This window comes from Carcharodon carcharias, chromosome 6 (assembly GCF_017639515.1).
Source record: "Carcharodon carcharias isolate sCarCar2 chromosome 6, sCarCar2.pri, whole genome shotgun sequence".
Lineage (NCBI taxonomy): Eukaryota > Metazoa > Chordata > Chondrichthyes > Lamniformes > Lamnidae > Carcharodon > Carcharodon carcharias.
In genome coordinates, this window is record NC_054472.1 from 125,289,028 (window position 1) to 125,307,728 (window position 18,701).

The window sequence follows — 18,701 nt, forward strand, 5'->3', positions numbered from 1 at the left end:
GATGTTAAAATAAAACAAAGTCAAATAGGACTTCTGTATGTAATTCCTGAAGTTAAAGGCCAAGAACGGTTAATAACCAGAGCTTGCAATGGACACAAATAAAAGGTTATTTGCCTGCTGTACTTCATTTGCAGAAAAAAGAGATTTTCTGAATCAGTCTAGAATGGATTCAAAGTGAAGAAGTGAAAGGATGTAGGTGCCATCCAGCCTTAGCACTAAACAGAAATGTTAATTGTAAAATGATTAAAGTTGTAAACCAACATCCCATCTCTTTCATAGGTCGTTCATATAAATCAATCTGAGTAAAAGCCTAGTGCTTATCTATTTATTTTTAAATATCAGGAACTCACCTACTGAGTCCACTGACAACAGCGTGGAAATATTACAGATGAAACTTTCTGACTCACGTGCAGAACTTCACCTTTTAAATGGCCAGAGCACAAAGTTTAAGAGAATTGGAAGTGGTTAACAAGATCCATATTTACAATAAAGGATCAAGCATCATGCATGGAAAGTGTAGATATTACAAGCAGAGCCAGAGTTCAGGCTAGCTCATCCATCTGGTAAAAACCTAGAAGTGAGTCTTGTAAACCAAATCATTAAGAGTCTCAAGATCTAGTAGGTGAGCAGTTCAAAAAGCATAACCCTTTATTTTGATGCCTGCACCAGAAAATTAAAGATTTCCACTTGTAAAGTAGATTATCACAATTCTTATTATGGCCCGAAACAATTCACATCAGTCAACAGTGACTTTTTTTTTCAGATTTTTCCAAGCATCCAGAAGAAAATCAGAGTTCCTAAACTGTGGCCCTGATATTAATCTGATGGCATGCCGAGTGATAGAATTATGAGGGGGAAACCCAATAATCAATTCAAGAACTTAAGCAATAAATTTTGACTCATGGTTCTAATGTTTCCAAGGTTTGCAAGGAGCATGGTGAGCACCTGCATGACGCAATCTCAACTCCAAAGAGAGAACATACTAATGGAAATTGGACGAATCAGGAGTTGCTTACAATTGGTGCTGCATATAGAGGAAGGGCAGCACTCAGATTTAATGATGCTTCCCAGGAATTACTGCTGGGTGTAGTGAGGACGAGGAGGATTATACTTGTCTGCACAAAGGGGAGAAAGAAACCTGTGGCATGTTGGAGATAGCTGAGGGAGGTGAAAAGCAGCTATAATTGTGCCCTGATCTTGGATGTAGTGCAGGACGCAATTTAGTGACTTAACCAGATTAGGAAAAGTGAGCATAGTTACCTATTCACCTAAATCTGGGGGTTTAAGCACTGTGACCCCCCAACCACCCTTTCACTCTGTCTTGCCAAGCATACTCCATTATATTACTCCACATGTCCATTCAACTTGGAGCAGGACTATGCTTTTGCTTTCCCATTTGCCATTGCCACTCACCCCAATCCTTATGCAATGTGATGCATCTGTCTCACCAAATGTACCACATCATTGGGCGAATGCTTGAGCTTCATTTACTCACTCAGGTTTTTTTCACCCCTTGTAGAAGAGAGCACAAAATACAAGGGAAATGCACAAAACTGGAGGTGGGCTGCCCACACATAGCCCTGCTAATTAATGAGGGGAGGAGGCCTTGGAGATAAGTGTTATATCAGTTTTCCCTCAGTCGGAGATGGAAAGACATGGAGCTCACAGATAACTGGTGACAGAATTACAAATATCTCTGACATGCATATGCTGACTTCATAAATTACTGAACTAACACTGAATATGGTGATTGTCAAGATTGTTACTTGTTGTGACTGAATTAAATCCCTTTTGTCTTTCAGGGCCTTCATGCATACAGAAAAGGTTGCTGGACGTGCTGAGGATTTCTTAAAGAATGTCATTGCTTTACAGGATGTATAGTCATGCCAGTGCAAATAGTTAGATGGCTTTTCACCTGGTGATTCACACCTCACAAGTGATAATGAGCAGTCACTGGTGGCGGGGCCAGCCGTGGACAGTGTACATAGGGGGTGCTAAGTTGTCCAGTCTCCATTCAACCAGGCACAGATGCTGGACCCAGTTTGTTGAGGAATGCTGGAGGTACATCAAAATATGTTCTTCAGAATAGGGGAGAGGATCGAGGAGCCCAGCTCGATAGATGATTGGTGGAGCAGGGAATTCTGAGAATGTGTGCCTTGGAGGCAGAGCACGTCTCTTTGGAGCCTCAAGCGAGGCTCTCAGATCAGTCCATACAGGGCATGATTATGGCTGTGCATCCTTTGGACACTAATATATCTGCCATCCTAAACAGGGTGACAGGTACCCGGTCCATTGCCTTACAATAAGTCCATGATCTGCACCAACCTGATCTGTGTGGTCTTTGCCCGTCAGCAAGATGATGGTTAAAGGGGACATGGAAGTGAGAACTCCACTCAAAGCACTTCTTGCCTATTGGTTCTTCCAACATTCCCGCCATCCCACTCCCCCTCCTCTCCAACCAAACTCCCCCTCTTCCACCTCAGCCAAGATCTGGCATGTTGCCTTGTCTGCCTCTGTGCAAGCAGAGACCACAGGGTTCCCTTTGGTGGTTCCCTCAGGCTCTAAAGTTAAGAGGGTGGAGACCAAGGGCGGAATTTTCCCAGATTCACACGAAGTGCGATAGCGGGCAGGTAAAACGTTTTACCTGCTGGCCGCAATGGCGGGTTTTCATGCCATTTCATCACAAACCTGCCTCATTATTTATCTACTTCTGGGAAACACGCCATTTCTATGGCGGGCGGGCTCTCATTCACCTGCCGGCCATCATCCCACTGCCGCATCAAGCCGGGTGCCATGTTTAAAGTCCAGCTGCAAGCACAGCACTCATTGCTTCCAGCTCACCACTGCTGCATGGAAGATATGGCCAGCAAAGGAAAAAAGACCACAGCCCCTCACTCCAACAATGGCTCCCTCGAGCGACTGCTGGATGCCATGGAGGCCTGCCGGGATGTCTTGGGCAGCAATGTGACCAATCCAGCTTGGGAGGCGGTGGTAGTGGTGGTCAGCACCAATGCCCTTCAAAAGAGCACAGCCACCCAGTGCCGCAAGAGGATGAATGATCTCCGTTCCATCACACTCAACTCACATACTCACAAACTTATCACACATCCACAGGGCCGTCGCTCACTGCCAGTTCAAGGGACATCACCATTCACTCACACACACCTTCATTGTCCTCATCCCTTCCATGGGACCACACACCATCCACATAGGCCAGGCATACTTATCAACTGGCCTAGCAGGCATATCGCTTACTCTTTCTCCATCTCTATCCATGCAGGACAAGCTGGCACACAAGAGAGAGAGGTCACAGACCCGTGGTGGAATGCCCAATATCAAGGTCCTCACAGATTTTCAAAACAGAGCCATCTAGCTGGCCGGCCACAATCAGGACCAGTCCTGTGCTGACAGGTCAGTGGTGCTCTACCAAGTGAGGATCCAGCAGTACAACATCCGTGAGACAACCAATCTGTGAGTGATGTGTCCTGTTTCACAGGCTACTGCCATGCACTAATTATCTCTTCTTGCTTTCGCAGGAACGTCTGCCAAACAGCCAACAGAGTCCACGACCCAGGGTCTCCAATCCGAAGAAACCTTTGGGGAGGAATCTGGAGGCACCCTCCCTGAAGTCCTGTCACAGCGCTCACCCACACCCCCCAACAGCACAGAGACACACACCTCGGTGGGACCTAGCTTTAGAGTAGTCTTGGGATCGCAAACTAGAGAGCACGTCGCACTGTCTGATCTTCAGCAGGCAGCGGTAGGGACTTCCCAGGAGTCCGGCACTCGGAGGACTGAACATTGCTGAGTCGAGTCAGATGACGAGCCCCTGGACTCTGTCATGTTACAGTTGCTGGAGCTGCAAAGACAAGCTCAGGAACATCAGGAAGGGGTATCTGCTGCACCCCTCAGGTTGCAAGGTCCAATGGAGGAGTCCATCCGCCTTCAGGCTGAGGTGATAGTGCCAACGCAGCACAGTCAACACCAGTAGGGTGGCGGCCATGGAGATCTTAGTCCAGGACTTCACTGCTGTTTGGGCTCAATTCCATTGCTGATGCCATAGTTGGCCTCCAACAGTGTGTATGCAAGAGGGGTGCTGGGCAGCTCAATGTCAGTCCAACTACCCCTGCTCCTCAAGGAATCAGCCTGGGGCACCCGTAGGAAGGAGGATCAGCAGGTGCACACTTCAGGCCCATCCATCTAGGTGACTCGAGTGTCCGGCCAATCCAACTCCCCTCTTCCTGTGACCTCATCAGCTCTAGCTCCACAGGCTGAGGAAGGTGCCACTGTCACACAGCAGACCCCAAAAGCAGGCTGGGACCCTCCAAGTCTTAGCCCTCTGGAGGACACCCGCCAAAGTTACCACAGACAGGGCGTTACATTCAGCAAGCTGCCTGCACCTCTGCTGTGGATATCTGGGGAGCAACAAGATGTAGTGGCAGGGTTAGGAAGGTTAAGGAGAATTAGTTACACAGCCTGGGCACAGGTGGTAATCACTTGTACATACTGTTCACTATTGTCAATTAACTCCCAAGAATATCTCCCCACTATATCTCCTTGCTCTGATGAGCAGTGTTCTTGTCACTCAGACGTGAAACCTTTCTGCACAAGATAAAGGCAGGTGTCTCAGTCCAGGGCCTCTTCCCTGTGCTCTGTGCAGCCTTCAGACGAAAGTAATGGTCTGACCTCACACTCCCTGGAAACATTACTGATGCTTGCACATTGGCAGTGCTTGTCATTGCTGCCACAATGTAGTGGGCAAGCTCCACAGAGTTTTTCGTTCTCTCTGGGTGCTCTCAAGACCTTTAGGGAGGGGCTGGCCCGTGTTTCTTCAGCATCTGTGACAACTAATGCTGTGCTCCAGCTCCTAAAGGGCTCAGGTGCTGGAATCGGACAAAGCATCAGAACTTCTAAAGTTTCATGGCTGCGTCTCTATGATATGATCCTGATCACGGAGCGCAAGCGAGTTGCCCTCGGCCAGACAGGAGTCAGACATTCTCGGAGGCTATGTGAAGATTTATGGAGTGTCCTCACTGCATGTTATCATCTTCCTCCTGCAGTCGAGCAACCAATAGGGCCTCCACTGCATCTCCATGACAGGAGCATTCTCAGACTGTATTCGCGCTGTCATAAGCCAGATTGGAGTCAAACGTTCACAACTGCGATGTGAAGATCTATAGGATCACCTCACTGCATGTCGTCATCATCCTCCACAAATCTGGCAACGATGTGGGCCTCGTCTAAACAATGTGAGAGCCTCATCTCTGTCATCACCATCAAGGACCCCCTCACCTTCATCCCCGTCGGCATCCTCATCAGAGGAGACCTTCAGATCCTGCTCAGTCAGCCTGACTCCCTGTTGCAGTGCCAGGTTGTAAAGGTCACAGCAGGTGATGAAGATGCATGACACTCTCTGGGGACTGTCTTGCAGGGCTCCGATAGACCGGTCCAGGCACCAGAACCTCATCTTTAGCGTCCTGATGGTCTGCTCCACCAAGTTGCGAGCTGCTGCATGAGCCTTATTATAGCATCAGTCTGCTGCAGTCTGAGGCCGCCGCACAGGTGTCATTAGCCATGGCTTCTGCGGGTAGCCCTTGTCCCGGGGAACCATCCCTGCAGCTTCTGTGAACCCTGGAAGACTCCAGGGATCTGTCACCGACAGAGGAGGTAGGCATCGTGCACAATCCCTGGAAACCATGCGCACACCTGCAGGACGCGTTTCTGGTGGTTGCACACAAGCTTCACATTCAGTAGTGGAATCCCTTGCGGTTGATGTAGTCTACCTTGTAGTGACAGAGGCCTGAGCGCTACATGGATGCAGTCAATCGCACCCTGCACCTGTGGGAATCCCTAGATCCAGGAGAATCCAATGGCCCTTGCATCCTGGCTGTCACGGTCCCTAGCAAAATACACAAAGTTGTGTGCCCTTGAAGGCAGTATCCGTGACCTCGGCTGCATTTGTTGGTGGCGGCTTGTGATATCTTACAGCAGTCACCTGTGGAGCCGTGAAAGGAGCCACTGGCGTAGAAATTGAGCGCCGCCATCTTTTACAGCACTGGATGTCTTCCATGTCCCCTTGGCACCAAGTCCTGCAGTAACTGAGTAAGTAGCAGATGTTAGCGACCAGGTCCCTAGACGTGCATAGTTGTCGGCAATGCTGGTTCTCGGTCATCTGCAAGAATGACAGGCAGCATCTTTAGACTTTGGATGTTGCTAGGCATCGACCAACAACAGCTCACCATCAGTCCTGGGCAGCGTGTGCGGGATTCCCAGCAGCTCCTCCTTCCTGAGGTTGCTGCTCCTGCCTTTGCGCAGCCAGGTGCCTCAGTCACACTGTCCTCCGTCTTCTCTTTCTGTAGACCATCAGGCATACAGCTAGGTCATCAAGCTCCATGCTCCTAATGTGGTTCTCCAGTGGCATGAAACAAAGACATGGTTATCATGGGTGCACTTAGTATCTTTCCTGGCCCTGTGTGATGGCCCCTTAACACTTCCCAGAAAGTGCTGGCCACCCTTCCGATGGCCACACGAGTGCGCTGCATGGCTGCCCTGTCAGCTTATGACATTGGGGAGACAGCTCCTAACTGGGATGCTGAGATTGCAAGGGGCTGAGTACCTCCAGCAGTGACTGCTACATGGCCAGCATTAGCGAGGAGATTGTAAAACGTGTGCAATCCAACTGCTCCACAGTCCAGTAAAGTGATCGTGGACTTGCAGTCTGTGCTGGGCGGAGTGGGGTTAAGGTCTGGAGCACTTGGTGGCACTTTGGTGCCTCTGCATTGCTTGCATGGGCGAGCAGTCTAGGAACCCGACCCCCATCATGTCACTGTGGCTGCGCCCAAACTGCCTCAGTTGTACAGGAATGGTCAGTTTATACAGGTGTCCCTACTGTGTGGTCAATTCCTTTACCTACTCTACCTCTCCACCTCAATTTCTTGTGTGCGGGATCCAACACCAGGGCTGCAGTTGACCACTTCCCCCGCCCTACCACCCCCCACCCCGCCCCTGCCCCTGCCAACTCCGAGGCCGGACAACACTTCACCCTAGCCCCTCTGAAGCCTACAAAGCAACAGGCAACTCTGCTGAGCTCTGCAGAAAGATGCTGTTCATTGATCTCCAGTTCCCCCAAAATGAAGGCCATCAAGTACGTTGCCTGTGTGCTGTTGTGAAAGACGTTGCCGTGCTTTCCCACTGATGTGGACAGACGATCCAGCGGGGTTCCAAAAGCCTGGCGGGATGGCCTTTTAATGATATGCTGATGTATTACAATTAGCTCCCCAACAACCTTTAGCAGGAAATGCAGCCAGCCATTGGGCTGAGCAGACGATTGCGACCTGCCTTCCTGCCCTCATGAAACCGATCGCACCATATTGTCTGTGCATGCCACCTATCACTATCAGCGGGCATGGAGAATTCCGCCCAAGAGTCTCTCAGCAGTCAAAACAGGGATCTGATCAGTCTGGCTCTACTTCTATAAAAACCACAGATAGAAACCAGATAGAAATAGGAGAAAGGCTAAGTTGAAGCAATTGTAATTCAGTACATGGCTTTTTGACAGAATATTAAGTTTATGTCTTATAAAATCTATTGATTAACAGCAATTCCTCATGGCCATTATTGCATTCCAAGTATCAATTTGCCTTTTTACTTGCTTCATGCTGAATGTTAATATATGATTGTAACTGACTGGGTGGGTGCATGATTGAATGGTGCTGGAGGTCAGAGGATTTTATGTTTCCTGTGTGAGTCAACACAAGCTGAGCCTTCACACTATTAAGACATTCCAGGCAGCAATGTACATAGCTAGTCTGACGATTGATGGTTGTCTTCATCCTTCTCCTCTGAAGAGTAGTGATGACCTCCTTTGCCTCTCTCCACTTGCAATCTTCTCTGCTGCCCACCATTGTCCAGGATGTAGTACTTCACTATTATTCAGGAGACCCTTGCTGATGGGTGTCTTCAGACTAACTAGGCAACTGCAGTATATCTTCAACATTCTGATGGCTTACTCTATGACACACCCAGTGGTGTGGCTCAATAGCACTCCAGGCCTGCAGTAATGGGATTCCTCACAGGTGACATGATCCAAGTTTGAAGGGGATATCCTTATATCCAAAGAACCAGCCTTAAGTCTGCTTCTTGAAAGGGGAGATCCGGAATGTTGGCCTGCTGTAGTATGAACACGCTATAACAGCTCCCAGCAAATCTGGCAGAGACTTGTATGAACCTCTTATAGTTGTTCATCAACTGTGCCTTAATGGAAGAATATCCCTTGCAGCTTATAAAAAAATCCTGGTTGTCATTGTGGTGCTCAGATTGCCACGTGTGCAAATAACGCCACCCCGTGCCTAAGGGATCCTGCAAGAGAGGCAGTCCAAGTGCCTGCTGAACCTGGCTATCGTCATCACTGGGGAAGTTTACATAATTTCTAGTTCCTAACAAACAATCCATCCAACACCTGCCTTATGCATTTGTGTTGGGGAGACTGCAAGACTTTGCTGGGAGCTGTTATAGCGTGTTCATACTACAGCAGGCCAACATTCCGGATCTCCCCTTTCAAGAAGCAGACTTAAGGCTGGTTCTTTGGATATAAGGATATCCCCTTCAAACTTGGATCATGTCACCTGTGAGGAATCCCATTACTGCAGGCCTGGAGTGCTATTGAGCCACACCACTGGGTGTGTCATAGAGTAAGCCATCAGAATGTTGAAGATATACTGCAGTTGCCTAGTTAGTCTGAAGACACCCATCAGCAAGGGTCTCCTGAATAATATGTCTACAGCAGTGCCCTGGATGGAACAAAGGTGAGAGAAAATTAAGGGCCATGGTTACGTTCACAGCCACTGGTAATGCCCATCCACAGATCAGCAGGTCTTCCTCTAGGTGGTTGCAAATGTCTGAGGACCACGTGATGTGATAAATTCAGACTTCACAAACACGTACTGTTCCACAAGATCAAGGAGTCTGAGCCTGTCTGTAAACACTGTTGCTTGGGTTATACCTCCTTTCACCTTGGCTACTCCCCTGTGAACCTCCCTCCTGTGCATATGCTGATTCCACCACATTACAAGCCGATGCTGTGGATGGTGATCTTTCTTTTCTATGTGCTGTTAGACAGATCCATTGCTTCTCTCCTGATCTTATCCAAGTTTAGAAAAAAGTTGTATCTACAAGAATTCCCTGCCAGATGTTTGCCTGCAGAAACTTAGATTCCATTAATGATCTCTAATTCAGATGAGGAAATGAAAAGTTTAAAAGCCCTCCTGATGGTGCTTAATCTCACCTCAGTTTCATTTGTCAGCTTCTTGAATGCCCGAAAACCCATGCTAGAAATGTTGTTAAATTCAGTTTAAAAGACCTCATCAGTGTCTCCAAAGAATGTTAATCACTGCAATAAGGACCTGCCTGCCTGCACTGAAAGTCCTGACTTCAGTGAGCATCCAAGCTCAATGGCGGTACAATGGAAGAGGGTGTGTTGGAGCCAAGTTGTGGTCACAATGTAAAATTGTTAATTTCCCAATTGACCCATTTTAGAGATTTTAAGGAACCTGTTCTCCTTTCGTTCCACTCCCAACATAAACGATTTTAGAAATTAAACATTACAGATTACAAAATTAAATAAATTCAGGCAAACATTTAACAGTCCAGGTGCAAAAATAATTTAATTTACAATTGTCAACGTTCTATAAAAAGATTGAAAAGTTGTACATTATTTTTACGCTATTATTCAGATTCACATTCTCATCATTTACATGCGTCAATTAACAGCCCAATTATGCACAATGTAGCTGACCTACATTGGTTCCTGGTTCAGTAAAGTCTCAAATTAAAAATTCTCATCTTTGGGCTCAAATCCTTTTATAGCTTCATGTCTCTAATGTCTGTAACTTCCTCTAGCCCCACAACCCTCCAAGAACTCTGCGTTCCTCCAATTCTGACATTTTGTGCATCCACAATTTCCTTCATTCCACCATTGGTCATGCCTTCACCTGTCTAAGGCTTAAGCTTTGGAATTCCTTCCCAAAATCATACTCGTCCTTTAAAATATTCTTTAAAACCTAGCTCTTTGATCAAGCTTTTGGTCATCTGTACTGATATCTCCTTTATGTGGCTCAGTGTCAAACTGTCAAAATTTCACTCATGTGAAACACCTTGGGATGTTTTGCTACAGTAAAGGTGCTATATAAATGCAAATTCTTGTAGTGGTTAGCCTAATTCATCAGGGATACATGGGGTATTCCTCCAATGGTCCCCTGTTTGGACTTTAACAGTAAGTTAATACTATTTTACATTAATAGAAGCACCTAAATTACTTCAGGCAAAATTAATGTGTCTGTAGAATTAACACTTTTGTTCTATTACAGTTCATCTCACTCGTTTTCCAGTTGAAGGTCTAGTAGGAACATACACGTATTCAAACAGAAGGGCATTTAATGCTGAAGTTTACCCTAATATATTGGATAGGGTAGAAACAGGGAAAAGGGAGCCACCTCACTATCCCATCCTGAGTTGCCAACACTGCTTGGACATATTCTTGGATGTTTCATCCCATGACCCTTTGTCTCCATCCACCTCACTCCACATTTTTGTCATTTGTCATCCAGCATGTCCCCTCACGTCATTCCCATGGCAAATAGATTCTTCATTTCCGATTGGATGATTCTTGACCGTCAGCCACCTTCTTCCTCTCAAATAATTTTATAACTAGTAAACAAGTGTCTAAACAAAATTTAAAATACACACTTTTTTATATCCTTACGATTTTTTCCTCTTGGGCAATGGCCTGGAGATTAATCTTTAATTCTGAGTGACACAGGACAATCCTCTCTCATCCTGGTCTGTTTTTCTCTCCCTCTTGCTCACCACTCCTTCCCAGTCCACTGCTCACAAATGCAGCTGTAAAAAGGAGAATCTGGATTTCAGGCCCATTTCCTCCCTCTCCACTCCTATTCACATTACTCTCCAGAAAAGTCAGGTGGAGTCTGGCAGTAGTTCCTGCAATGGTGACTGAAAAGCCATGGATGTAGGGAGAGGGTGTTGTAGCGATCTCCTCTCCCTTCATGTAATTCCCCCAGCACTTACCTGGCAAGGCCTTCAGTGAGATTTGATGTAGTCTTTGGAGCTCATATGTCCTTTAATGTGGCTCTCACCTCCTATGAATGCTACAGCCGTAGTGCTAATGTAGCACCCCTGGATTATGCTCATGGCCACTACTAGAAAATTTCCATTTCTTAATGGGAATCTCGACAGGAGCATGCTTCAAAATGCCTAATGACCCCTGATCTAGAAAACAGACCCAGAAATCCTGTCCCAATACTGTAGCAGCAGGAGGAAAATGCAGCCCTTTAGCTCTAAAGAATCAAGGTGCCATACTACCTCTAAATATAAAAGAGGATGTTTAATGTTATTATTGGTGTTTATTGCTCCATCATTTTTATAATCATGAACCACTCTCCCAGGTCTTCCAGACTAATGAAGTTACAGCAGCAATCTAAGCAGTCTAACCTTGTAACATGGATAACTATAAATAGAAGCCTTTTACTAAAATTTGCATTTTTATAGCACCTGGTCAATTTGAAACATAACAGTACACCATAAATTATTTCATTCCAACGTAAAATATCACAGGTACTCCTGGTATTGTACACACAGGCATAATAGCTTCATATTGCAGAAGGAAAAAAGTGCCCTGCTAACCTCATCAAAGGCCTGGTTTGTCATGATGATATCTGGGTCTAATTACATTTGTTGGAATTGTTATTTGGTGTAGATATTGCCTTTCTTAGACTGCAACCTAAAAACATAGATATAGTTTCCAGCAATGCCAGTGCCTTCTCTGAAATGTGGGCCCAGCATGCTAATGTGGTTTGGTACATACACCATGTTATTCTACTATCCATGCCTTACAACAGATGAACATAAAATTTGCAACAGCTATCTAATAATTCTCAGAAGTGGGGGCCCCTGGCATCCTTAATGTTCCCTATGAAGGGCAGATGGTTGAAGGCCAAAGTTATGCATGCAAGTTGAAGACTATGCAAAAACTGCACTCAATTATATTTGGGCTGTTGAGCCTCATAACTAAAAAGCAGGTGGCATTGTTAAAACTAACAAGCTGGCTCAGGCAGAGCACTGAGCATGAGTTAGGTTGAAGAAAAGCAAAAGATCAATTTAGGAATCAGATTCTGAGCTCAATGAGTGGGGCTGATTTTCATCTCCAGTCAGAACACAACTATTTCTTTCTAACTTGCAAACAGGCATGGATGGAATGAAGAAGGAATCAGCTTTAAAAAAGGTTCTCATTTTTCATTAGTTTCAGAAATACGTCTTATTATCAGAGTAAAGTAGCAAGTGATTCCGTGTGTAATATACTTGGAATAAATGATTATACACTTGTACCAGCTCCATTTATTATCTAGGGATAGGTAGAGTTTCCACTTGGTTGCACTGGTTTTCCTGGCACAATTCACCCAAAATCAGTGTAATGCACAGGAGATCACTGCATTTTAAGTGTAAATTACATTCAGCGCAAATTACATTTCTGTGATCTTATGCCCTAGTTTAAAAAACATCATGCTAGAAAACAGTCATGTCCACAAAACTGGCCATGCCCCCATTACTATTGGGAGTTTCTGCTATTTGTATTTGTTTACAGGCCTTTGAAGAGGTTCCAAAAAAAATAAGCTGAATCTTTTGGGAACAAGGGCAGTGATAGGCTTTATTGTTCAAGCGAGAGCTGAATCTGGTTAGAGTAGACATTACCTCTTACAAAAGGTAGGGAATTCATGACTGGAGTGGAGTGATCTCCTCGACAAGTTTTAATTGGTTTCCCCTCAATTTGGGCTGGGTTTTTAATCTTTTTTTGCCTTGCCTGAGAGATATCTCAGTTTGAAATATCTTAATTGTGGGGTACAGGGTGGATGGATCAGAACCTATTTATCTGACTATCATTGTTCACATGTTACACAATCAGGTTTTAAAAGCCATTGATTTTTTTTTAAAAAGCTGTCTACTGTACACCAAAATGACTAGGAAATGATTCTATATATTTTCAGTCATTTTAGCATTTTACATTTGGGTTACTCACATGTGGACTGAACACTGATTAAAATGCTTATTTAGTGTGATAAACCCAAGTTCAACAGTAGTAATCAAACTGCAAAAGTTACTACTCTTAAATACATAAAGGAATATTTCCTAAATAAAACTTTGTTTTTTTTAAAAACATTGCATTCTAAAATACTGTCCAATTTTGCTGAATCGTGATAAAATTTGGGTTTGCCAATATGCAAAGGAATTGGAGCAGAAATTTGAGAAGAAAAACAGTTCTCAAAATGGATGCAATTTTAGGCAAAATTTATGTCTGGAAAGCCAATTGCACTCGATGCAGAAACTCTATCCCATAATATTATATTTCTTGCATTCAATTTATCCACTAGTTTCCATTCATCATCAAAACAATTACTGAATGTAATCCTATAGTTAGCAAGAAAGTGCCCACAAGACTACTGGTAGCAATGATCCAAATTCTGGTTGCATCACTTAAATCCATCAATTTGTGATCAGCCTCTGCTTCTTTCATTGTAAAATATTGATGCAAGTTACAGCTTTATCAACACAGTGTTGGCACCATATACATCAGCTACTGAGATTGACCTGACCAGTTCACCAATTTCACTTGACAGGCTCAGAGATATTCCTAGTATATTTGCAAATGAAAGATTGAAAATCTATTTAAACTGGAGTAAACTTAAAAAAACTGCATTGAGAAAAACATTTTCTCATTACTTCTGATCATCCCTCTGATAGGGGATTATCTGCACTTCTTGTGCTATTCTCTCTGCAATGGCTCTGCTACCTGCAGCAATCACTCTACGTGACATCAGATCAAATGGTCCTCCTAATAAGAGAAAGTGAAATGTCAATGACCAAAGGAGGGATATCATTGTTAACAGGGTGTTCTCATCTTACATTTAGTTGTACTTTAATTTTATAGGTTGACACAGCATAACCTTTAAAGACACACAAAACCGATGAAATAAAATGGTGATATTAGTTTTAACTTAGGGGTGTGCTGCCTGTAGAACTATCAGAAAATGGATTTGCAATTTTGTATTTTGTTAAATGTATTACATGAGCTACAACTTGCAATTACATAGCACCTTTAAACAAAAAATAAATCTCAAGGCACGTCATGCAAGTGGGAGCCGCAGATGATGGCAACACATCCAAGACTGGAGACTGGATGAGCAAGCCAACAACACAAAAACAATGTGGGATCGAAAGAGAGGGGCAGAGCTGGGTGACATCAATGTGGAAGCTAATGTCTGCTCATGATGTCACATCATAGAGGCATCATCAGGAAAGTAGTCTGTTTGCCTCAACAGCGTTAGCAGTGACTTACTCAGAAAGGAGTTTAAAAAGGATCTTAAATAAGGAGGTGGAGGTAGGAATGTGGGAGGCAGTGGGGTTTAAGAATGGATTTTAAGAGTATTTGAACAGAAGGATGAGAATTTTAAATCTGGGGCACTGGAAGACCTCAAACTATTGTAAGTCAATAAGAATAGGAGCAATATTGAGCAAAACTTGGTGCGGGATGATATATGGGCAGTTGGGTTTAGGATGACCTGAAGCTTACACAGGACAATGGATTGGAAGCTGTCCAGTAGAGCACTGAAATAGACAAGTCTGAAGGTGGCAAAGGCGTGGATGACTTTTTCATCAGCTGAGATAGGGGCAGGGGCAGGTGATATTCTGGAGGTGGAGCTATGTGGCTTGAATGACCAAGAGGCCATGAGTTTAGAAACACAGATGGTCGTTTAATCTGGAACAGTGGCCAGGAGAGGAATGGAATGCTGGCAAGGGTACGGAGTTTGTGATGGGAGCCGCAGATGATGGCTTCAGTTTTTCAATGTTTTTTTAACTGTGGAAAATTGCAACACATCCAATACTGGAGGCTGGATAAGCAGGCCGACAACACAAAAACAGTGTGGGATCGAGAGGGGCAAAGCTGGGTGACATCAATGTGGAAGCTGATGTCTGCTCAGGATGTCACCAAGGAGCAATATGTAGATGAAGAGCAGGAGGTGCCCAAAGATAGTTAAATGGAGGATTGCGGAAGTAATATTGTGGGGATAGGAAGAGATGCCATTGTTTGAGATGCTCTGTGTATGATCATATACATAGAAGTGAAACTAAGCAACAGCTTTAGTGTGCATTTAAGAGATATCAGCATGGCATCACTAGAAGGGAAATGTGTCATGTGATCCAGCCTTAGTTTCACTTTTGCCTTGAGCAGACACACAGCTCTGATGCCTTCAAGCTTTATACCTATGTATAACTGTTCTCATGTGCCTAGTCTTAATAAGTGAACACGTGTGTTTACCCAATCCCTTGTGAGCAATTGGTACCTTGTTTCTTGTACAGTAAATAAGCCCAAAGTATATCATTATAATAACATTATAGCAATAGTCCCACTGCACAATGGAGAAATGAGATTGGCCTAATTGACCATGCTAAAGGCTGCAGAGAGGTTGAGAAGGAATAATGCACTCTAGTTACAGTTACAGAAATGTCATTTGTGACTCTGGTTAAGGCAGTATTGGTATTTTGGGAGAGTCAGAAACTTAATGGTAGAATTTTAAACTGGGACTTACGTTCGTAAGTGAATTGAATAAAAACAGAAAAGGAAATGGGATTGTAGGGCTATGAGCGAGCGGGGCAATGGGACTATCAAAGAGCCAGCACAGACATGATGGGCCAAATGGTCATCTTCTGAGCTGTAAGATTCTGTGATTCTAATCGAGTTGCAGGAAAGATAGACATAGATTTAGGGGACAATGGTTCAAGGAGTGGAAAGAGAGACTGGAAGCAGAGCAGTGGTTTTCATAGACAGAGAGGGTAAAGGAACATTGTTTGAGAAGGGACTGATGACAGTGGGGCAAGAGAGAGGGGGGGGCATGCCACCATTAGGAACAGCAGTTCAACACATTTAGGTATACCGTATTTCCTCACCTAACACCCTAGTTCCGTTCTTTAAAGTGTGACTTTAAGCGAAATAACATTAAGTGAGCCAGATTTCCCATAAGAATTAATGCATACACTGGCATGAGGTTCCACAGTGAGTTTCTCCCATGATCCCCAGTGAGTCTCTCTGCAGTCTCTTACCTGGATTTAGAAGTAACGAATCAATTGCACTTTTGGCCATTTGAAGCGGGGTGGGGAGTGGGGCAGCGGGCAGCAGCGAGATGGGTAGTGGGGCAGGAGCAGGGCCGATCTGGGATTCTCCCAAACCAATTCCTGAGGTTGCAGACAAACCTCCCAACATCACCATTCTATTGCTCTCCCGACGGCGATGCTGCTGCACAGCATGCGATGCCGATGTAAAAATGTAAATCGTGATGTAAATCAGAGAATAACTGAAGAATGATCAATTTTAAAACTAAACAACCTTAAGTAGGGTGACTTAAAGTGAGGACTTACTGTATGCCTGTCATGTGCAGCTTACTGTATGCATGTCATGTGCAGAATTTAGTTGAGTGCAAGGGATTTAACCTAAAAGTGTGCATATTCTAAGAAACCAAAAGTAGTACCAGATGGTGTGCAAAGAATGTGGCAATTTATCTCAATTTTAAAAATGTGTGCATTGCTCTTTTAAATTGGTCTTCAATTGTGCTAGATCAGAAAGTAATGCTTTAAAGTTTTGAATTCATTCATGTGAAGGAGTTTGCTTTTACCAGAAAATCCATGTGCTGATATTATGTTAGAAAGTTCAATTTACAAGTAAAACAGCGAATTCATGACTCAAAACTACCTGATATATCCATCACAACACCGCCAGCCTCAGTAACAATGAGTGCGGCTGCTGCCATATCCCAGCAGTGGATACCCATCTCATAGTAAGCGTCTGCACCACCGGTTGCCACCATGCACATATTTACAGCTGCAGTTCCCAGAGCTCGAATTCTGAAACACATTCAGAAAGTATGTAAATGAATGAATGGAATGAAACCAGACATTGTCCTAGGTACCAAAAATGAGAATGGCACACCCTGCCCTGTCAACCCTGCAAAGAGCTCCTAACTAATATTCGGGAGCTTGTGCCAAAATTGGGAGAGCTATCTCAAAGACTAGTCAAGCAACAGCCTGATAGTCATACTCACTGAATCATTCCTTACAGACAACGTCTCAAACATCGCCACCATCTATGGACTGTCCTGTCCCAGCAGCAGGGCAAACCCACCAGAGATGCCAACACAGTGTGGGAGGGAGTTGCCCTCGGAGTCCTCAACATTGACTCTGGGACCCATGAAATCTCATGAGTTAAGGTCAAACATGGGCAAGGAAACCTCCTCATGATGACAACCTGCCCCCCAAAACTACCACTCATCTCACCATTCATGGCATGGAATACACTCCACTTGCCTGGATGAGTTGCAGCTCCAACAACACTCAAGAAGCTCAACACCTTCCAGGAGAAAGAGCTTGCTTAGTTGGCACCCCACCCACTACCTTAATCATTCAATTCCTCCACCACCAATGCACAGTGGCAGCAGTGTGTACAATCTACAAGATGCACTGCAGCAACTCACCATGGCTTCTTCGACAGTACCTTCCAAACCAATGACCTCTAACATTTAGAAGGACAAGGACAGCAGATGCATGAGAACACTACCACCTGCAAATTCCCCTCCAAGTCACATGTCACCCCGACTTGGAACTATATTGCCATTCCTTCACTGTCGCTAGGTCAAAATCCTGGAACCTCCTCCCTAACAGCACTGTGGGTATGACTACACCATACAGACTGCAATGGTTCAAGAAGGTGGTTCACCACCACCACCTCAAGGGAAATTGGGGATGGGCAATAAATGCTGCCCTAACCAGCGACATCCATATATTGTCAAAGAATGAAAAACAGGCTGAAGTCAAAGTAAATCTCGCACATACTAGTATATGAAAGTTATCCAGCTCAACTGACATTCAATACTACTGATCAGCAAGGTTTACAGTTTCAACAACAACATATTTACACAGTGCCTTTAAAGTAATAATACGTCCCAAAGTGCTTCACAGGAGCATTGCAACATCGAGCCACATAAAGTGATATTAGGTCAGATGACTAAAAGCTTGGTCAAAGAGGTAGTTTCTAAGAGTGTCTTAAAAGAGGAAAGAGAGATGGGAAGGGCCTGAATTCCAAAGCTTAGGGCTTAGGTGGCCACAGGTATGACCACCAGTGATGCAGTGATTAAAATTGGGGGAGGGCAGAATTAGATAAGTGCAGACATCTCAGAGCGTTGTGGCGTTACAGAGATAGAGAAGGGCAAAGCAATGGAGTGATTTGAAAGCAAGGATGAGAATTTTAAAAATCAAAGTGTTGCTTGACCGGTAGCTAATGTAAGTCAGCAAGCACAGAACATAAGGACACAACAGGAGTGGGAGTAGAGCAAACAGCCTCTCAAGCTTGGTCCGCCATTTAGTATGATCATGGCCGATATTTGACCTAACTCTACTTTCCTGCCTGCTCCCCATATCCCTTAATTCCCTGAGAGATCAAAAATTTATCTTTCTTAGCCTTAAATACGTTCAACAATGGACCATTCACTCCAGGGTAGAGAATTCCAAAGATTCAAAACGCTTTAAGTGAAGAAATTTCTCCTTACCCCTAAATGATTGGCCACTTTTCCTGAGACTGTGCCTGC

At 44.6% G+C, this 18,701-nt stretch overlaps 1 protein-coding gene across 2 annotated transcripts in view; it reads right to left on the reverse strand.

Moving 5' to 3' along the window:
• Positions 1–9,643: 9,643 nt before the first annotated feature.
• Positions 9,644–18,701, reverse strand: part of impa1 (inositol monophosphatase 1) — a 39,058-nt gene continuing 30,000 nt past the window's right edge. For both annotated transcript variants that reach the window (XM_041189979.1, XM_041189977.1), the window contains exons 8-9: positions 16,814–16,965; positions 9,644–13,900 (exon numbers count right to left, since the gene is read on the reverse strand). In XM_041189979.1, coding sequence (XP_041045913.1) covers positions 13,785–13,900; positions 16,814–16,965 — 268 coding nt within the window. In that variant the 3' untranslated portion in view covers positions 9,644–13,784. The remainder of the gene's footprint in view (positions 13,901–16,813; positions 16,966–18,701) is intronic.